The 22,591-nt window shown below is 48.4% G+C and overlaps 1 protein-coding gene across 1 annotated transcript in view; it reads right to left on the bottom strand.

Annotated features, from left to right (window-relative positions):
• Positions 1–5,512: 5,512 nt before the first annotated feature.
• The window catches only part of SCARA5 (scavenger receptor class A member 5), a 92,319-nt gene continuing 75,240 nt past the window's right edge, over positions 5,513–22,591 (bottom strand). The window contains exons 7-8 of the mRNA XM_040966109.1: positions 14,425–14,619; positions 5,513–5,986 (exon numbers count right to left, since the gene is read on the bottom strand). Coding sequence (XP_040822043.1) covers positions 5,850–5,986; positions 14,425–14,619 — 332 coding nt within the window. The 3' untranslated portion in view covers positions 5,513–5,849. The remainder of the gene's footprint in view (positions 5,987–14,424; positions 14,620–22,591) is intronic.

Below are 22,591 nucleotides of genomic sequence, written 5' to 3'. Positions count from 1 at the left end.
TGGTGAGAGCTGCCTCACATTCTTTGTCTAAAGTTATACAGCCCCAAAAGTCCAGTAACTTCCTCCTCAGGCTCATTGGTGATTCAAGAATAAAAGCATCAATGTCAACTGAATTCTGAGAAGAGAGAAATCATGCACAAAAGGTGGTTTAGCTTGAAGCTATTTGCCAAGAAAGAAACAAAGTTTGAGGAACAATTTCTGAAAGGCCAAAGGTATTGCATAAGATGGGGAACAAAGGAACCCAGAGTTTTCTGCATCACAGATGGGCTCCTGTGAGGTGCAGCAGGTGAAGTTTAGCCTCCCACGCTCCCTTGTCTCCCTCAAAGGCTGATTTTCTGACACAGCTGATCCCTGCTCTTGGCTTCTATCTTCTTCTTTATTTAAAGATTTATTTTTTATTTTTATTGAAAAGCCAGATACACAGAGAGAGGAGGAGAGACAGAGATGAAGATCTTCATCCATTGATTCACTCCCCAAGCGGCTGCAATGGCTGGAACTCAGCCAATCCGAAGCCAGGAGTCTCTTCCAGGTCTCCCACGCGGGTGCACTGCTTTTCCAAGCTACAAACAGGGAGCTGGATGGAAACTGGGGCTGCCAGGATTAGAAATGGCATCCATATAGGATTCTGGTGCGTGCAAGGAGAGGACTTTTGCGCTGGGCCTGGCTTCTATTTTCTTTAGCGCTGATGTTTCAGAATTCTACTACTACTACTACTACTAATGTTTCTGTTACATTAGTTACATCAAAGTAATGTTTATGATTTCTTCTATTCAGATCCTAACTTCTCCATTTACTATGTGATTCTCCTAGTGCTTGATTTTCTGCCCCTCACACTCCATGTAGAATGGGAATGATGAAAAAGGAACTCACAATTATAAGATTTCAGGAATTGTTGCCTGTGAAACCCTCAGAGCTTCCACATGGTGATGCTCTAGGGATGCCTGCCCTACCACTGTTATGTGCACAAATGGGTTAGCGGGTCACCTTTGCTACTTCTAATTCACTAGTAGTCAAGACAGTGATTCCAATTGTTTTAAACACTGAGTTACATTTCTGTTTTGCTTAAGTAGTTCAAGAAACAACATCTGTCCTCTTCACGTGTAGATTTCCTACTGTTGGGCATTATTGTTCAAGTATGGCTAATGTGATATCAAAAGTCTGTGGACAGGATGAGAGCTACCAGGTCAGCTCCTGAGAAACAGAAACTGATTCACTGAGTCTGCTAGCAGATGTCCTGTACTTAGTACAGGGCTTTGCACGTGGCAGGAACTCAACAGTTAGGTGAATATGCAAATGAATGGCAAGAATTGTGTTCATAATATTCCCCTGTGAGTAGGGCATAGACCCCCACAGGGAAAGAAAACAGATTGTGTCCATGAAAATGTTTTTGGATCCATCAGTTGCAGAAGTGTGGGATCTGTTCCTCGGAGCCAGGGCCGTGTATTAACGTGTAGCAGGGAACACCGGATGGGTGGGAAGAAAGTACGCATGATGGAAACCTAGACAGGAGCTGAGAAGGAAGCCAAGCAAGGGGCCAGGATATTGTTTCCAGCGCTTTGAGAAATGCAACAGGAATTACTGAAATATTTTGGATGCTTCTTTATGTTAAAGCTGTTTGGATTTTTCTGAAATTATTCCCTATTGCTCTTCCATAGGTGATTTCTGCCAGTGCTAAGAAGAACGAGTCTTGGAGTTGATTTGTGAAAGGAATCTGGTGGGGAGGGAGCCATGGCAGGGATGACGAGAGAATGTTAGCGGAAGCCTCTGCAAGCTCAATCACCCCTCCCCGCCGGAGACTCTCCTGCCAGAGCCGGTCTTGGCCAGATCTTTGTGTTGCATTTTGTTTGAACAATAAAGATGTTTCCCTGTGATTCTCTTTGACCAGAAAATAACCACAGGGAGGACTTCTGCTTCTAGCCGCCAGAGAGTATGAATCAGAATAGCCCTCCCTATCATCACTACATAATTGTGAGTTGTGCAGAAATATTGGAAACCTACTGTTTCAGAGATTTGACAGCATGTAACACGAGGCCGAGACCCCTGAGAAAGGGGAAATGGTGAAGTAGATCCCTGTTTTGACTTGGCTTTTCTGATTGCAACACCAGGGGGAGACCCCCAAAGTTGGGCTCTCTAAGATTAAGAAACAAAGGCTGGAGATAGGAGAAGGCAATGTGGCCAGGATTGGCAGGTTATAGCACCCAAGGGAAGGAAACTACCCAGAAAAGTTCCCAGAAAGGTGCATGGGGGTTTGAGTCTTTGGCTGGCAAGATCAACATCTGAGCAAAGAGCCATGACCATGGCACACAATTCATTAACCTCCGTCAAGAGGAACACCTACCCAGGCACTGGAAGTCCTTGTTGGAAGTTCTGTAAGCCATTCCACCGGGCAGAGGGAGCCCACTTGGTCAGGGTCTTGCTTCAGTTCCAAAAAGCCAGAAGAGGAGGGATGGGCTTCGGTGAAGCAGAATGAAAGTACAGCTATGCTAAGAAAGAAGACCGGTGTTTAGGGGGTCTGTGTTGTGGTGTTCTAGGTTGGACTACTATCTGTGGCAGGAGCAGCTTGTATTGGAGTGCCAGTTTGACTCTTGGGCAGCTCTGCTTCCAATCCAGCTCCATGCTAATGTGCCTGGTAAGGTAGCAGAGGGTGGTCCAAGTACTTGGCCTTTTGCTACTCATGGGAGAGACCCAGATGGAGTTTCTGGCTTTTGCCTTTGGCTTGGTCCAATTCTGGGAGTTTTTGCCTTTGTCATTCTGCCATTCAAATAAGTTAATTTTAAAAAGTGATCTATGTTTGTGACATCTTTTTAAAAATATTTATTTGGAAGGCAGAGTTCTATATAGAAAAAAGGGAAGACAGTGGAAGAGGTTCATTCCCCAAATGGCTGCAATGACAAGAGCTGGGCCAGGTTGGAACCAGGAGCTTGGAGCAGCTTCTTGGTCTCCCACGTGGGCGGCAGGGTCCCAAGGACTTGGGCCATCTCCTGCTGCTTTCCCAGGCACATCAGAAGGGGCATAGCTGATACTTGAATTGCTGCCTACATGGGATGCCAGCGCTGCAGGCTGCAGCTTAACCCACTGAGCCACAGCACAGGCCTCCACACTTGACATCTTAAAGATACACTACAATAACTGATTATTATCAGATAATGACACTGAAAAATCTAAGGGGTGTCTGTGGTTGAGTCTAGTACAGTGTTTGCATTGAACTTTGATCCACATAGGGAGCAAGACAGGTGCTCACAGGCACTTGAGATGAGAGAAAGTATGGTGACTTCTAGAGAGTAGCCAGGGCAGGGAAAGAGGCTGATGGACTTCTCCGTGGGGCTTATTTCCAGAATGAAAGCCATTCTAGGAGGAGGGGGACACCTAGCACTGGACCTTGTAGAGGATGGGGAAAAAAGTACATCCTTTGTGGATTTTCAGAAAGACATCTTTTCAGTGCCTTTTAGCCAATGACTGTCCCATGGCCATCTTGGGGCAATGAGGATTTCTGGAGGAGCTGATCTGAGCAGGTGGCCTGGACTCTGAGGGATCTGGGGGTATTCCCACACTGCCCAGGCCCTATGCCTTGAACTCCTGTCATATTAGATGGATGACCAGGCCGAGTAGCTTCATGGGCCACTCACCAAACTCGGAACAATTGTGCTTATGTGTGAATGAAACTCCAAAGGGAAGTGCAGCCCCAAGAGAGAATGTTGGGGATGGCAGGAACAGGGAGATCTCTTTCCTGTGGGATACAAATGCAATTCTCTGATGAGATGGCCTTGTATTGCTTGGGACTTGCTTCCTCTAGTTACCAAGTAAAGATTAAGAGATCATCTTCCTTCATGTTCTTGTCCTGGACCATGCTGATGGTCTTCAAAAAGTATTCAGTTGTCCACTGAATCAACTGCTGATCCCTGCTGAAAAATGATCACACCCTTCTAGGCCTCCTGCCCTCTCCACATGCAGTGTTTTTTTCAGGAGAAAGAACATGATGAAATGCTACTGAGTGACAAGTGTTTTACTTTATTGAAATTTTTCCTTACAAAAGAGTATATATATTTTAGGCCAGGCCTAATTTTCTTTAGTCCCTGAAACACAGGTCCATGGTCATTTCCATGTCCTCTTAAATAGGCATGTAAACTAATAGATTGTTTTAAGTTAAAACACTTTTTGATAGTTTTACTTGGTGTAAAACAAGACTTTTTCATTTGTTTTCCCAAATGAAAAGACCAAGTGAGATGGTGATGTGTTTCTCTACAGGTGGGATGACTGGAGTCTTGGCAGAATTGAGTTCACAATTTAATCTCATCTGAGGTGGCATCTTGCCACCTGTAGTGTATAATTATTTTAGTGCAAACTTGGCACTGTGATAAGCTAAGTAGTAAAGGGTGCTAAGTTTATATATGCATACATATATTAGCTCTGGAAAAAGATGAGTACATGTGTGTTACATAAATGTAGCAATTGTAAGAAGGAGAAACATTTCTGATCTGGCATTAATGAATACTAAGCATCCTGTAAGCAAACAATGACCAAGATCACACATTGGCTTAGTTGTGAGCCAGGGGCCCTGGGGAGGCCAGTGTGCATTGTGATTGTGCGTCCAGGGCCTAAATCTGAGTTTCTGATGCCTTCAAGGGGAGGTCAGTCTGTACTTACTTGCTGCCATGTGACTCCCCTAGTACTAAAACACACAGATGGAACAGAGAATCTGGATCTCCCTATCCTAAGAGAGCAATGTGGATCAGCAACTCACAGAGGCCCCTAATCCCTTCCAGGGCCCAGGAGTTAGGGGTAATCCTCTCTTCCTCCTATGTCTGTAGGACACATCAGAACTTGTTTTCCTGACCAAGGGTCACATCTGAAGTGACCCAGAAGGTGCAGCATCATCGCCAAACAAGTCTGAGACACAAGTGACCCAGCTTTTAACCCAGCCTGCCCCTGTGGCACCCTCCAAACCAGCTCTCCTCCTACCTAGACCATTGACCTGGAAGCCCATCATGTTGTCTCAGACTCACATGCTTTAATTTTGGGAGTAGGCAACTTTCTAGCCACACTTGTTTCAGTCTCAATCTTCTTGCGCAGGCAGAGCGGACACACTGAAGTTCCAGTAGGAACCTGATCTCAGTCAGTCTGAGTCTTCTGGCTTGTAAGTCAGGCCTTTCATGTGCTACTTGGAGATTAGGGCTTCCATGGGGCTGTCTTACACAATGCAGCAAAGGAGATATAATGGACTTAGCACCCAAGATACTATTGAGCACACAGGGTAGTCATAAATGCTAATCTCACACCCTTTCTCCAAACCCAGCTGGATTCCTGCAGGTGTGATTTGCATTTCCCTCTAGCTCTTGCAGCTGGCTTCTCCTCTATGTCACTTCCTCAAACTAACAAATGGTGTGTGGAGGCAGAGGAAAGAGAGGAGCATGAATCATGCAGTGTTGTCACTTGCTGGGAGGAAGATATCAAATTTCCAGGTTTGGGAAGTATATGAAGAGTAAATGGTCCATAATACCGCCTATCCCCACTGATATGTATGTTTTTTTGTTTTTGACATCTGGGCACTCTTCTTGAACAGACCGAAGCAAACCTGGATTTTAAGACCCAGTGCTGGTGTTCAGGTGGCTGGGACAACTGGTGATCCAGCTGACCGGAACTCCCTGTGGAAGAACACTGGTAGAAAGCAGTAGATCCCAGAGATGACTTTGGAGTCCAGGAGGAGAAAGATGACAGTCACCATGGTCCTGCATTAGGGGTGTGGGGGCAGGGCAGAGGCATGGTCAGGGTTGCCTCTAGTGATGCCCTCACTCTAGGAATGCTAGAAGGAGGCTCCTGGGCAGGGTCCCAGCCATGGACCATGCTCACATTCAGTGTGTGCTGCATGTCACCCCAGCATCTTCAGCGTGTCCACAGTTTGTCACCCCCCATTTGGAGAAGCTGCAGCGGAAGATGGAGTCCTCCGTGCCCTTGCAGGCCACATCATCCATCCAGATCTTCCCAGTGCCTGTGGAGACAGGTCAATAGGGTTTCTCAGCAGGTGCACAGGAGTAAGAAGGAATGGGAGCACCCCGGTGTCTCCTCTGGACCAGGCTGCCCCTGGCTTTGCAAGCAGTCTGATGGCTTCCTGTGCCTTCTCCACCCCTTCAAGAACTCACAGTCATTCACAGCTCCTGGACCCCTTGTTGCTCTCTGGCCTGCTATGAACATACCAACATCGTTTCTGATCCTGTGATGTTTATCGTGCGGGGTGCCATTCTGTGAGCCTGGAACAGTGGTACAGACACAGCAGGGGAGCCCTACATTTCACATTATAATCAGACACATACACAGGCACATGCAGGGGCAGCCTACAGTGGTGATGGATTTGCCTTCTTAATGGTCATGGAGAAACAGAGTGAAGAGATATCATGACTTGTTGGGAATATAGAGAGCGACAAAGATCTTTCAACCCCAGGTCACTTTCCAAATGGCCCCCAGTGCTAATGCTAGGCCAGGCCAAACCAGGAACCTAGAACTCCATGCAGGTGACAGGGGACCCAGTGTTTGGGCCTTCCTCCTTTGCACTCCCAAACATATTACCAGGGAGCTAGATAGGAAGGGAAGTAGCCAGGATGTGAACCAATGCTCAGTATGGGATGGTAGCATGACAGGCACATCTCCATGGCACAAGACCTGCCCATGATATGGGGGTTTTGATGCTAAAAGCTCGTAAATTCTGGCCAAACCATGATGGTTCTTAGCCAATTGTTGGGTCTATAACCTGGCACCAAAATGTATAGGGTTCCAGGTAACAAACTGGGCTCCAAATGGCCACAATAGCCAAGGCCGGGCCAGGCCAGGTCAAAGGCCGGGGCCTAGACCTGCATCCTCATCTTCCACATAAGTCTCAGGGAGCTGTGCACTTGGGCCATCTTTCACTATTTCCTAGGCACAATAGCACAGGACTAGATCAGAAGTGAAACAGTTGGGACTTGAACTGATGCCCATATGGGATGTTGTGTGGCAGGAGGCAGCTTAATCCACTGTGCTACCAGGCCGGCCCTGACAGCTAAAATCTCATGCTCTGTTGTTCACTTCTGAACTGCACGGGTGAAGTCCCTTTTCCAAGAATGTCAAGGGGACATCTAAACCATCTCATCATTGATGAAGCCACAGTGTGAATTAAGCTGTTTAGCCATGTGTTTGCTATGCAGGGCTGTTCAGCATGAATGTCATGGAAGGGCCACACAGTGGAGCTGGAAACAGAGCAGGGAGGAGAGGCCTCCTTCTGCCACCCTCTTGGACTGTGTCTTATCCAGAGCTCTCACTGGCCTGCAGAGCTGTGGCCCTTACACAATAAGCCCTTTGAGGCACAGCAATAATTTGCAGATTAAACATCTCCTGGAAAACACATCAGTTTACAAATTACCCAGGAAAAGGCCGCAGGCCCAAGAGCTCTGTGGGATTAGTCACACCCAAAGCAAATCAAGAAACACAAAAAGGAAACTGACAAATGAAGAACAGGCCTGAGGTTCTCCAGCCCTAAGGCGTACATAGGATCTCCAATCCCCAAATGTTCATTGGCATTTTGCTAGAGTTCTGGCCAATGTCCCGGCACGGGAAGGCCCATAAAATGGAAGTAAAGTCATTGCTTGAGCAGCACTGTGGCTTTGCAGCTATGACGATTAGGTTGTCCTCATTGAAGAAAAGTTAATTACCCTGCAAGCCAGGGCTGTTCTTCACACCCCACCACAGAGGTTAGAACTTTGTGGACTGTGGGTACCGACCATTGCTTTGGCTTTCAAACGGAAAGGATGGTTCCAGGTGGGGTGCCTGGGCCAGAAGTATAGATACTGCTGGGAGCCCAACCAAGGTAGTGTTGTGGCAAATCCGGTTAAGCTGCTATCTGCAACATCAGCATCCCAGATGAGCACTGGTTGGAGCACCAGCATCTTCACTTGCAATGTAGTTTCCTCCTAATGCATCTGGGAAGGCAGTGGAGGATGGCCCAAGCATTTGGGCCCCTGACACCCACATAGACCTGGATGGAGTTTCAATCTCCTGGCTTCAGTGTGACTCAGCCAGGGAGTGAACCAGAGATGAGACATATTTCTCTTTCGCTGTAATTCTGCCTTTCAAATAAACTTAAAAAAAAAGAAATGCAACCCCAGGTGAGGCATCTGCTTGTTAGTGTCCAGGTCTCTATTGTCTGTACTTCCACACCAGCTCCCTTTCATGATCTGTGCAGTAGAGCCTTTTCAGGTCAGCAGGGGAGGGTCCTATGCACTCCGTTTTACAGATGAGAAAAACAAATCACGGTTCTCATATCCTCTTGAGGAGAAAAAGCCCAGGTGGTTGGATACAGCACCAGGAACTCTGGGAAGGTGATCTTGTTTGGATGAATAAGAGAAGATTTTATTTTGCCCTTATCATTCATTGACTCAACTAACACGCAGAGCATTTGGAATACATCACTGAATAAAACAAACAGAAGTGAAACTTCTCCGCCTCATTGAGCTAACATTGGAGCATCTCTGTTTATTTAGAGTAACATTAAGAGTAGGAATAAGTTATACTGAATCCTACAGCCTGCTGCTGGGCCTCACTAAGAAAGCAGGCCAGTTATTTAGCAGGTGCTTCAGAGTGAAGACGACTGAGCTCCTCCCAGGGCCTGGATGACTTGTCCATGATCCTGTAACTCTTAAGGGGGCAGAGGCTAAGCCTCAGGCCTGATGCTCAGCCCACACAGGGCCCTGCTCCTCAGAACCACTGCTCACAGCATTAACACTGCCCCAGGGAGTGGCAAGCCAAGGGCCACATCTGGGTCAGTGCAGTTTTTTCAATAAAGTTTTATTGGAACAAGCCTCACCCGCTGGGTTACGTATGGGCCCTAATTTCCTGCTACAAATGCAGAAAGGAGCAGTTGTGATGGAAAAAGCTCCAAATGCTGACTCTCTGGCTTTCTATAGAGGATGCTGGCAGACATTTGCACTGATGCATCTTTCACTGTTCATAACTCAGAACAACTGAATAAAATAAAATAAATGGCTACCATAGTGAAATGACTAGTGAATCTTCCCAATTCTATGCACCCACAGCCACCTACAGCTCTCTGATTTTAACCCATCTTTTCCTCCTTCGCTGTCTCCCAAGGAGAATTTTCCTGCTGACTCCCGGCTATTCCTACTTGTGCTGCATCCCCACTTTCTGCTTTCCCAACATCTATTCTAGCCAGCACCCCCTTTGTCTTCACCATTCACATCTCTTCTCCAATTCCTGCTGGACACATTTAAAATTTAAGACTTCTTCAAGTCTCTCCATTTGGATCTTTCCATGATTTTCCCCCAGGGAAACAGATAATTTTATTTGATTACTAAGCCCTGTCCAAGAAACATTTTATGGTGCCAGAGCACTGGGAGAAGTGCCAGGGGTTGGAGGCATCTTACGTTACACTGGGGAGGGCTCTAGGAGGCAGGCTCTGGGGTTCCTCAGCTTTCCCTTGTTTACTCCGTGCTTCCTGTGCTCCAGGCACAGCCTGGGTTTCTGAACATTCAATGCAAAGCCCTCAAGAGGCTCGCACATATGAATGTAGCAGAGACCTGGAGAATGTGAGAAGTCATCACACACCACACACACACACACACACACACACACACACACACACACACCACACACACACATGCAAGACGTTACAGGGGCTGGCACTGCGTTGTTGGCTAAATCTGCCACCTTCACTGCTGGCATCCCATTTGGGCACTGGGTTAAGTCCTGGTTGCTCCACTTCCAATCCAGCTCCCTGCTAATGTGCCTGGGAAAGCAATGGCTCAAGGCTTGGGCCCCTGTACCCATTTGGGAAACCTGAAAGAAGCTCCTGGCTCCTGGCTTTGGACTAGCCTAGCTCGAGTTGTTGCAGCCATTTGGAGAGTGAACAGGTGAATGGAAACACCTCTCCATATCTTAGTCTCTCACTCTATATCTGTCTTTAAAATAAATAAACATCTTTTTTTTTTTAAAAAAAATGGACACAGGAATATAGAGTAAGGGACATATACAACATGGAGTGAAGGATGGAACAGGGCATACATTTTCTCAGAAGACGATAACTGAGCTGACTTAAAACCTGAGTAAGGAGGGGCCTGCACTGTTAAAGTAGCCAGCTGAGACACTGGCCTCCCATATGAGCCCTGGTCCAAGCCACAGCCACTCTACTTCCCACCAAGCTCCTTGCTTACACATCCCAGAAAGCAGCAGAACATGGCTCAGGTGCTTGGGTCTCTTGCCCACGCCTGGTTCGTCTGTGGCTGTTGTGTTCCTCTTGGGGGTGAACCAGTGAATGTAAGATCTCTGTCTTTACCTCTCTGTTGTGCCTTTCAAAAAACATAATGAATCTTTCATACATACATACATATATACAATCAAAGCTGAGCAGGAATTCACTGGCTGAAGGAGTATCTTGCAGTGAGAGCAGCACTACACAAGACACGACACAAGCAGCACTAAGCAGGTGCCTGGATGGAAGGGGAGCATGGCAAGGTGGGAGGAGGGTAGGCACAGACCGCATCAGGTGTCAAGCTAAAGCAACCAAGTTCTACCCTGAGGGCAAAGATCTGTGGAAGACCTAAATAGGAGATATTTGTGCTAGCACTGGGGCACAGTGGGTAAAGCTGCTGCCTGCTACCCCAGCATTGCATATGGGTACTGGCTCAAGTCTGGACTGCTCTACTTCTGATTCAGCTGCCTACTAATGTGCCTGGGAGAGCAGCAGCAGATGGCCCAAGTGCCTGGGGTGCTTGAGTCCCTGTATGTATGGGGGAGACTTCAATGAAGCTCCCTATTTCAGGCTGGCCAGGCCTGACTATTGCAGCCATCTGGGTAGTAAAGTAATGGATGGAATCTCTCTCTCTCTCTCTCTGAGTTTTAAAATGAAAAAATAAACATGGAGTGACATGAACAAGTGCTTATAGTGGGAAGCTCATCCCTGGGAACCATAAGAGGGAGGCAGAGCGGGTGGGGCTACAGCCAAGGGCAGCCCAGGGAGGACTAGAGCTCCTGCCACACCCACTGCACAACACCCAGTGTGTACTAGGCAGATGTGTGTAACCATGTTTGCTCTGGGCTAGCTGCTCAACATTTGTGGACTCATCTAACGCTTGCAACCATCCTTACAAAGCGGATAAATTAAAGCTGAGACAGGCTAAGAAATCTGCTCAAGGTTACCACCTGCTATGCAGCAGGTACAATAGGGTGCTGGCATGTAGGGGCAGGGTTGTCTCCTGAGCACTGCATTTCCCTGCACAGGCTTCTGAAGTGAAGTCAGTGAGAGCAAAGGGGGAAAGGACCTGCCTCAAATAGGGTTCAGCTGAGGCAGTGATGCCAGGGTCCAACGGGCAAGGTACAGCATGTGGGGGAAGGCAATGTGTGTCCTTCAGATAGGAGCACAAGGGGTGCCGGTGGGGTCTCAAGTGGAGCTGCCATCTGGGGCAGCGAGGAAGACTTGGGTGGCGACTCAAGCTCCAGGTCTGGGAGAGCATGCAGAGTGTGGGAGAGACAGGGGGCAAGGATGGCAGTGTCAGCTGAAATGGAGGAGGAGGAAGAAAGGGCACGGCAGACAGGGCCAAGGGGCAGAGTGATGGCTCCTGGTGGACTGGGGGCAGGGAGGGAGAGAGGGAGGAGCCTGTGGTCTTGGCCAGCAGGGAAGACTAAACTGAGAGGGACAGAATTGGTAGAGAGGCCTGCACATCGGAGGCTTCACGTGGCTTAGGAGTAGATGAACTGGGAAGGCACAGCTGGGCACTGGTGGGGAGGAAGCTGGAGTTGCAGACATCATGTCCACAGCATTGCCTGCTGCCAGAAGAGGTGGGTTTCCCCTCCTCCCCACCCGCAGCTCCTACAGAGCAGGCGTCCTTTCCAAGCTGCTGAATGAAAACCCCCTTCCTCAGCCCTCTGTTCTTACTCTCGCCCCTGGCACGTGGCCCATGGCACGTGTCCAGAAGCTGCTATGGAGAGAAGGAAGAGATGGTCTGGAGTGCAGTCAGGGCTGGTAGGAGGGTTCCCAGACAGGCCTTAGCAGTGTCATTCCTGCCTGCACAGGCCCTCACTTCCCTCTGTGCACTCACTAGCGACACCTGCAGGGAAACCTGTCAAGGTCTTAAATGGCACCTGAGAGCAGTTGCTAAACTATAGTGGAAAGGCCACAGGACAGAAGGGCTGCCTTCACAGCAGCTTAGGGCTTTCACAGGGGTGCTCTGTGGGGGTCTGGAGGAAGGCATGAAGCCTGCATCAAGGCAGGCCAAGCACTCCACGCCCACGAGTTTGGGCCTGGGCTGCTTCTCACCAACTTGTGGTTTGAAGCTGACATGACCCGTGACTGTCAAACCACCTCTTTGGGCTTCTTGGAAAGAGTTTATGATTTTTTTTTCCTTCCCAAAATGGCTTTACACCCACTTGGGAGGAAAAAGTCCTCATTAGAACCTGAAATAGAAAAATGAGGGCTGTTGATGCTTTTTCTTGGGAAAACAGTGGTGGCTGACTTGAAAGAAGGCAGCGTCAGTCCAGCCTGCCTTCTGGAGGAGGGACTTTCTCCCAGTGGGTGCTGGGCCCTGGAACTCCCAACATGCTCCCCGCCTGGGGTGCATCACACTCAATTGGCGCTCTTTGGTAGCTTTCTCAACAGACTTCAACAAGAGTCCCTTTCAGCCCACCTGACAGGGGCATGGAAAGGATGCAATTCTGAGCAAACCTCATCTAGGGTATGAGCAGGGAGGATTGGTGCATCCACAGTGGTCTTCATGTGTCCTGGCTCAGTTTCCCAGGGGCAGCCAACACAGTGGTCCTCACACAGTACCAGGGGTCCTTGGAGTCCATTAACAAGAGAGCTGGATAGCCAAAGCCTTGGGCAAGACTCCCAGCTCCTGCAGGCCATGAGACTAGGAGCCCACACATCACCAGGGGTCATGGTACATTAGCCCTACCTTGACCACCAGAGCAGCGGCTCTCAGCAGGTGAGCAGCAGTGTCTCCCAACTGCATACCCCTTTAGTGACACATGAAGACCCTGAGACCCAACGGAGAAGTGACAGGTCCAAGACCACACAACTAATGGCAGCCCCCTGTTCTATGGGCATCAAGAGTTTGGGGTGTGAGTCAATATGGGTCTCTCCCTTTTCAAGGTCGAAGAAAGCTGGCGTGATTATGAGTGTGCAGGCTGCACTGGGTGCTCAGCCAGTGTTGGAGTTGGCATGCAGGTTCCCTGTTTGCCTTTCTGAAGATCTTTGCATCACTTTGGCCCAAGACTACCTGTCATCCCAAAACACATAGGTGGCATCTTGGGAGGTCATTATGTCCTGGGGGTAGAGCCCTCAAGGATGTGCTTAGTGCCCTTATGGGAAAGACTCCAGAGCACCCCTGCCCCGTTTCTAATGTCAGAACACAGTCAAAAGATGGTGTGTGTCTCAGAACCTGAAGAATGCCTTTGGGTAACACGAAATCCACCAAGGCCTTGATCTTAAACATCCTGGCCTCCAGAACTAACAGTAGGATGCAGGATGTGCACATTTTAACTGCCAGTATGCAACACTGGTTGGGGTAGCACTTGTGCAAGAACCCTGAGAACCAACCTGAGAGATACACCAGGGAGTGAGAAGAGACGGGAACCAGGAGAGAGCTGGCCTCCACATAGTGGGGACTGGATGAGTGGTTCCAGTTGGCCACTTTCCTGGGCAATGTTCCCCCATCTGCAGATGTGCTCAACAGTGTCAGGAGAGCAATTCAAGGGAAAGGCTTTGGAAACGTGATATGAACACACAATGGACTACCTGGGGATCTTAACTAGGGACAAAGTGACTCTGAGAGGCACAGGCAGCCAGCAGAGTGGCTGAGGGCATTGCCTCCCAAGCCATTGTTTGAGTTTTGCCAGACCTTCTTGGGTCTGGATCCAGCTCTGCTGTCTGCCAGCTGGTAGATACTGGGCAAGTTGCTTGCCCTCTCTGTCTCTCATTTGGAAATGAAGGGGTGTTAGCCATATCTCCTTCAGAGGGTCATAAGGACTGAGTGCGTGACTATTTGTGACACATTTAATAACAGCCTGGCTGGCAGGCAGTGAGTGCTTTGGAATAAACATTAAGCAAGAAGAACAACATGACTGAGTTAACAGAGTGCATTAAGAGCTGCCCAGTGCGGGAGAGACTGGTTACGTACCCAGAACTCAGGAATGCAATGAGAGCCAATAGGGGAAATTGACAGAAAACAGAATAAGGTGAAGCAAAAGGAAGAATGCTCTCACGATCAGAATTGTCTGAAGACACTCCAGACACATATCTGGGTAACAGTGAGACCTCTAAACAACAACTCCCCGTAAGTGTCCAGGGGGTGGCCTGGGGACAGTCAAGAGGACCTGGGTTTTGGAGAGGATACCATTTCTAGGATTGGGAACCATCTCCCTGTGTCTTGTCTCTGGAAGCATTACCTTGCCCGAAGCGAGCTGTGCGGTACACTTCCTCCACACCGCGGAAACCCAGCATGCGGCACACCACATCGCCGTCCTTCCTGTCCCAGCCGTCATCACACACGGTGCCCCAGCGCCGCTCATGGTACACTTCCACACGGCCTTCATAGGGGCCTGAGCCGTTCACCAGGCGAACCATCGAGGCCTCCACGACACCTGCAAAGACAGTCACTGTTAGGGACAGCTGCGGACACACCCCACCACGGAGCACCTTCTCTGATTCCCTGGTACCCTGGGCAGGAGGGAAGAGAGTGGTGAGGTCCCAGAAGTCATAGCAACTTTCTCTTACCCTGGGTCAGCCGTCTCCCCATCCCTCTTTCTATATACTTAAGACTTCATTTATTTATTTGAGAGGCAAATATATATATAAATAAATATTTATATATTTATAAATATATATTATAAATCCATTATATTATAAATATATAAATTTTATAAATATATAAATATATATTTGAGAGGCAAATATCTATCTATCTATCTATCTATCTATCTATCTATATATATATATAGAGAGAGAGAGAGAGAGCGAGAGAGCTCCTATCCACTGATTCACTCCCAAATACCTGTAGGGCTGGACTGAGCCAAAGCCGAGAGCTAGGAACTCAATCTAGACCTCCCATGTGGATGGCAGGGAGCCAATTGCTTGAGCCATCTTTGCTGCCTCCCAGGGTTTGCATTGGCAGGAGGCTGGACCCAGAGGTAAAGCCAGGTACCAAACCCAAGCACTTCCGTGTGGGATATAGGTACCTTAACAAACATTTTAAGTGTTTGGCCAAATTTCCATCCAGTCTCCCTCTCTTGAAAAAAAAACTTTTTAGCATTGTTTTTGTCATAAAGTTAATTGGGAAGTATCCAGATGAATGCATTCATCTCACGACATCTGTACCACCTTCTCTACTGTCAGCATCCTCCACTGGAGGGTGAATCTACGTAATCAGCCATGTTCTCCCAGAGTTCACAGTTTGCATTAGAGTTCTCTCTGGAAGTGTATAAATGTCCAACAACATGAATGAACCATCCCCATAGTCACAGTAGTTTCACTGCCTGCCCTTCACAGCCTCCACCCTTGGGTCCCCTGGGCTCCACTTAGTCATCACCCCTCACACCAGCAGCTGCAGCTTTTCCCCTATCTTCAGAGTTTGGTCTTTTCTGGAAGCCAGACTGGCTTCTTGTATTTCATGATATGCATGTATTCCATGTCTTTTTGTGGCTCGAGAGAGCATTTCCTTTTAGTGCTAGCTAATATTCTATCGTTTGGATGTGGCCCAATTTGTTTATCCCTTTGCCTGCTGAAGACATCTTAATTGCTTCCATGTTTGGACAATCATGAGAGAAGCTACTGCAAACATGAGCATGTACAGACTTGTACGTACACAAAGGGCTTCAGCTCCCTTGGGTGTATATCAGAGAATGTGAAGCATGGATTTCTCCCCACTGTTCAAGACCTGGTGACCGGCAGCCACACCTGCTAGGAAGGAGGGTGTAGGAGGTAAACAGAGAAACCCAAGGACAGGCCAGGCCTCGCTGCATGGCTCAGCAGTGGGAGATTCTCTGAGGAGTGTTTATGCTCTGAATTTGTCATTCACGAGGATTTTCCTGCTAGACTGTCAGTGTGACAATGCCTGAAGCCATAGAGACAAACTATATATATTGCTGGGTGCTTCCTGATCCATTACATGCTAAAAGGTATCTCAGAATCGATGAAATACAGGAATATAGATACAGAACAATCTGGCACCTGGCACAAGGGAGGCTCCCCATTCTCTCTATTTCCTCAGCTATGACATGGGGACAGTACCTGCTTCATCAGGCCGTCCTGCAGGAGTAATGAAATGATGCCTATAAAGCTTTGAGAATAGGGCTAGGTACCATATACCCTGGTTTACTCCTTCTCTAATTGCTGGATCACTGGTGTCTTCACATCTCTAAGTCACGATTTGGTGTAGAACCTGGCTGGTAGAAACAGACTGCAAATGCTTGCAGGATGACCAAAAGTTCATTTTTTGGCATTACAAAGAATTTGCATGAGTTCTCCATAGGCACTTCTGGGCACTCAGAAAGACACTGCGGCAACTGAAGAGCAGTAGACTTCTTGCAGCAAAGGTGGGGGTTTGGCTGAGGGGGTCACAGTCCCAGGGTAACACACACAGTTAGCATCAGAGTTAGGTAACTGGTGTGTCTTTGTTTATCTATTTTATAGCTCAGAATTACAGAGAAAGAGAAGGAGAGACAGAGATCTTCCATCTGTGGGTTTGCACTTCAAATGGCTATGACAGCCTACAGTGAGCCAGGCTGGAGCCAAGAGCTTCTTTCCGGGTCTCCCACATGGGTACAAAGGCCCAAGCTTATGGACCATCCCCTGCTGTTTTCCTGGGCACATTAGCAAGGAGCTGGATGGGAAGTGGAGCAGCCAGGACTAGAACTAGTGCTCATATGGGATACCAGCAGCACAGGTGGCAGCTTTACACACTTTGTCTCATGTCAGCCCTTCTGGGGTATTTTTGAACACCCTCTACCATCAGGCCTGCCCTGCTACTCATAGGAGGCTACTTAACTCCTTCAGAGACTTAAGCACCCTTAATTATTAAAGACACTGACTGGAATAGCCAGTGGGTCCTGAGTTGGGGTACATATCCACATCATTAGGACTGTTCAAATGCAGATTCCTGGACTAAGCTGGCCCTTTGGAGTCAGAATCTTAGTGGCAGGAACAGATCAGCTATATTTTCTTGAGTCTCCCAAATGATGCAGTGGCAAACAGCCCATCCACTTGCATTTGGGAAGTACAAGATTAGACAACTGTCAAGGTCCATTTCCAGAGCCAAAATCCAGTTCCTAAGAGGTCAGGGTCATTGATTTCCTAATCAGAAACTATCATGGACATATGGGATAAGAATGGGGAGTCACTGTGACACAGTGACAAGTGGGTAACAATGCAGGAACACTCCTATGGGAACATCCAGGGGAAACAGCATCCTCCATCAATACTGCTCCCAAGAAATATTGCTACAATAGGTACCACACCTCATTTTGTTTTTGGTGGCAAAGCAAGCTTAAGAATCTTCCTTACAGTTGCTGTTACTGGCAAAGATCTTGTAGGCCCCTGAAGGAGACAACAGAGCTGCCAAATCTACATCTGTGCTCCATGGGACAAGGGGGAATTTGGAACTGGCCATGCATCTGTTACATGCTACACGGGCAGAGGAAAACCTCAGAATGTTCTACAGAATGGAGCCAAGGAGGTCCCAGGAAACCACACCATCCCCAACATGCCACAAGATCACTTTGAACAGCCCCTCTCTATAGCTAATGCAATGTGTCAGGCAGCCTTTGTTTTGGGCAAGGCAGCCCTTCTCCCTAGACTAAGTCATCACCAAGTACAAGTTCCCACAGACTGCCCAAAACAGGTGGGGGTGGGGCGTAGGGTGTGCAAGAAAACATAGCCATCACAGAGAAGAAGGTGAGAAATCTGAAGCTGGGTTGGACTCAGAGAAGCCCCCACAAGGGTCCATACTGCCAAGTTCCCGTGAAGTCAGCAGCACCAAGTGAGAACAGAGTTGGCTGGGGCTGAAGGGTCAGTCCTGGTTTCTTCCAGACCTGCCTTGTGGTCACTGGGCAATGAACCATGGGCACACCATGAGGCCCAGATCAGGGGCCTTATATAAGGTGGATGAGTTGAGTGAGCTGGGATAGAAGGATACTGTGTGCTCCAAGCTGCAAGGTATTGGGTGGAACTAACTCCCAGAGTCAGGCTTGTGGGGTGACTGGAACTGACACGCCCACCAAGATCCTCTCACTTAGTGCCTGTGCCATGGCCAGCTTCAGCTCACTGTGCATGTGGTCCTTCAGCCACATGAGGGACAGGGAGTGCTGTGGTTAGTCTATTAACTTGGACATGGAGTGTCCTCTTATTAGACATGGAGTGTCCTCTAAAGACCCATGTGTCAAAGACTTGGTCCCCTAGGTCATCCGTCAGTGGAATTCAGAGGATAGAAACGTAAGCCAATGATGCTATTCATAGTTGGGGCTTTTGCGACATGATCAGGTTGCTAAGGTGGAGCCCTCCCCTCTTCCATTAAATCTTGGTGACTTTCCAAGGAGAGACACAAATTGGAGTATCTTCCCCAGGGTACCCATGGCTCCAACGTCCTGGTTGGGATATCACAGCCCCTTCCGTTCACTTTTCCATTGGCTTCTATTTGATGATTCTGGGTTTTAGATTCAGAGCTCAATCTCTTGGTACAATGACCATATGTTTCACAGGAGAAAACAGGGATGTGGTCTGTCATATGTTTATAGTGGGTGCCAGAGGAAGTCTGGAAAATATCACTCAGATGCTGAAATATTGAAATTCCTGGGAGGTTTCAATGTATATGGACATGACAAGAGAATATTTGCCAACAGGGCAACTGCTAAAGATTGGAAACATGTGGTAACTGTAATGATGGGACTACAGAGTTGATTTCTGGGATGTCTCTGGCTTGTGGCCCCCATACACCAAGCCAATTCAAGGCCCCCTTGGTGGGGGTTGACCTGCCCCCTCCTAGGACCACACTGACCTTGGTGGCTGAAAAGAGGTGAAATGTCCTTGAGTGGGATGAAGAGCCAGAGAGAGCTGTTCAGCAGCAACCCATTCAGGCCTTAGCACTGGTTCCCAGAGCACCGCTGGCTGCTCCCAGTGGTTGACCTCTCGCCCACTGAGCCAACAGATGCTGCAAGCTTCAGAAGGGTCAAAACTATGCTGCAAACCCCTGCACTCATGCAAACCAGATGGCTCATCTTGCTCCTGCTGCATCTTATAGAATGTGGCCCTACGCTGTGGTTTTCACATCCTTTCTGCTTGCTAAGCCTCAGTTGCTCTGCAGTCTCCCTGGGAAACTGTAAGCTGAGGCTGGATCTGCTTGTGATCTAGTCTGTCTCTGGTTCAGGAACTCAAAGCCCAAAGTGCTGGTCCACGAAGCATTACCACGTTGCTTTCCCCCGAACTACCCAGGCGAGTCCAGTGGGCAGGTGAGCGCCTTTCCCAGGCCTAAGTGATGATGCCACCCACAATAATGCTCTTGGGGATTAACAAAACACATGCCAACAGTGATCCCACCCATCCCCAAGCCTGTGAATACCCTGTCTTGCTAAGAGGTTTGGATTTCTGTGGGCAGAAAGTTTGCATTCTGCTTTTTTTCCCCAGGAGTTTCTGCCCCGGGGTGAAGCTGTCCCATCCAGTGACCAAGCACCACTTGGAAACACTCTCACCCCACACAAGTGCCAGCCCCCACTTGACCAGACATGGTACCTGAGAGGTGGTCCCAGCATGCTGTGTGACCCTCCTATAATGCTGCTGACTAATCCTGGCAGCTTCTTCCTCAAACTACCCCCCTCCATAGGGGGTCCCTGCTGGGAGTGGGTGGCTCCTTGGGGCCAGGGGTCTGTGCTCTATGTGTGATGCAAGATGCAAAGGGATGGCAGGAAAGCTAGTTGAACTCCACTCAGGCCCTCTCAGCTCCACAGCAGGGAAAAGGGATCTGGTGAGAAATGGAACCCCAGGCTTTAGAGCCAGCAGCCACTCCATAATCTCCCTCCATCCACCAGCAGGCCCCTTTACCTTCCTCTTTGCATCCAGCTTCACCAAGCCCTGGAAAATCCTTGTTGAGCAAAATGGAGATTAGCAACCCCCAGGAAAGCCCCCAGCCCTGCTCCATTATCCCCATGTGGATTCTTGATATGCATTCATCAGTCAAAGGTCTTGGGTAAAGAAAACCACACTTTGGCTCTTCCTCTGCATCCCCCACCTGTAGACTGGATCTGTGTGCCTGTGCGCCCATGGTTTGCAAGAGAGAGCATTATTCTGACCGTAAGGCCAGCCACTGAGCTCTGTGCAGGATTTGTACCATGTGCCCTCCATGTCTTGGCTGGAAAAGCCAGGCTTATGAGAAATGCCAAATAGCTGTTTCTCACTCAAAACATAGAGGAGAGGTAGAGCATGTTCTAATTCAACAAGTTCTGAGCAAAGCTTCTGTTTGTCAACCTCACTCCCACCTAGTGGGACACCAGGTGTCTACAGGATTGGGTCTTTGTACCCTGCTGTCCTTGGTTGAGTTAGAAGCCCCAACACCACCTGGTAAGGAGGTTCACTCTTTTTTTGACAGAGAAACAGCCAAAATGTACTTTCAAGTCAAATCCCAGTTGAGGACAGTAACTGTGAGGAATGGCTGTATACCCTCAGATGGGGGAAACTCAGGGTACGAGGCAGCCCCCCTTTTGACTGGATGGTCTCCTTGTTCCCTTCTAGGACACCGGGCTTGTCATTTCATTCCCTGAATTTTCTAAAGCATTCTAAACCTTTGCTTAGAGCTTTCTGCCTCACTACAGTCCCAAATTACAGATCCCGCTGTCCTGTTCTCTGACTCACACTGCCCTGAGCTTACCCAGCACGAAGGCCACACCAGGCACTAACCTGGTGGCCCTTATCCTCCACCCTCCTACTCAAGCCTTTTATCTCTCAAATTCTGACCCAGTTTTCTACCTAACAGGGGATTGGGTCACGGAGGGCCGGGACTGGTGTGGACCAGCAAGCTTTGTAGTTTTGAATGCATTTCTTGTAACAAGCTCCATGAGCCTAGCTGTGGAACACAAATGTCTCACCATTTGGTGCATGGAGCTTCTTTCAGGCAACTGTGGCCTAACCTTATATCTGTCTGCATGTTTCTGCTTCCTCTGCAGGATCACTGGGAGCACTCCATGAAAAATGGCCTTTCCCATGCTCCTCTGAGTCTTCTGCTTGGAAAGACTATAACAAGCACTCACCTGGTGTTAAAAGCCCCAGACCACATTTGTCGAATGACCTTAAATTCCTTAAAGTTCCTGCCTGAGAAAACTCAAGGCCACCAGAAGAATTTACCACGAATCCTAGCCAATACCCGAACAAAAGCTTAACTTGGATAAATTCCAGTTAGCAAAGTCACAGGAGCTTCCTGTATTTCCTACCCCTACTTTTCTGTCTTTGTAATTTCTTACTTCGATTCTATTGTACCCGATTTACCCTGTTCCTTAGTCCCTTGTTCTCCCTTGTTTTAATCATTTAAAAAATCTTATTTATTTGAAAAGTGGGAGATTTTCCACCTGCTGGCTAACTCTCCAAATGCCTGCAACAGCCAGCGTTAGGCCAGGCTGAAGCCAGGAACCAGGTACTCAATCCAGGCCTCCCACATGAGTGGCAGGACCCAAGTACTGAGTCATTACTTGAAGCCTTCCAGGGTGTACATTAGTAGGAAGCTAGAAGCAGAGACAACTCAAACCCAGAACTCTGATCTGGGATAATAGCACCCCAAGGGGTATCTTAGCTACTGTGCCCAATATCTGCCCCCAATTTCCCCTTTTAAGATGCCTCTTCATTTTGGTGGAAATTGGGTTGAGTCAGTCTATGCTGGGTTCTTTAGTAAAAGTTATTCCTGATTCAAATCCATCCTAACCATTTTAGCTAGTGTCTGCCGTTGTCTTTGCCATTAGTTGTGGTAAGACTATAGCTGCAGATAAGCTGCCAAGGCATGTGCTATGCTCTCCTCTACAGACACTTCCTTATGCATGGGAAAGATGGTGTGGGATTAGCCGAGCTCAGAAGTTCTGTCTAAAGCACTATAGAAGTACCAGAACCACCCATTTCTGCTGAGAGAATGAGCTGGGGAACACAGGGAGAACTGAAAAACAAGGCAGAAACACAAAGAAGAGAGGCAGGATGGTGGCGGCCATGAGCCTGTGAAGGGGGAGGCATCAGAGCAAACAGCCAAACCCTGGGTCCCCCGGTCGCTGGAACTTCTAAATGACCAGGTCATTGTGGGCTCTGCACAGCCTACCTGCCATATGAGTCCTAAGCTTAGAATGTCTTCCCAGGCCTCTTACTGGGAGGTCTTCATTTAGTCTTTGGCCTTTGCTGCCAGTAAAGCCCAAAGAGGGCAAGCCTGAATCCCATTTAAGGGCTGATTAGCTCCTTGCCTCCTTGTGGACTAGGGAGTTTGAACAGAGGCAAACATGTTTGTAGGAAGACAACCTGAGAAGGTGGATGGGGGCTAACTCTGCACTTGGAATTAAGGTTTGGATTCAACTCTACAACTGGCCAGATGTGACTTCCAAA

Source organism: Ochotona curzoniae, unplaced genomic scaffold (assembly GCF_017591425.1).
Source record: "Ochotona curzoniae isolate NIBS_2020 unplaced genomic scaffold, NIBS_Ocur_1.0 scaffold_4505, whole genome shotgun sequence".
In the NCBI taxonomy this organism is placed as follows: domain Eukaryota; kingdom Metazoa; phylum Chordata; class Mammalia; order Lagomorpha; family Ochotonidae; genus Ochotona; species Ochotona curzoniae.
This window is presented reverse-complemented; position numbering and strand designations above follow the sequence as displayed.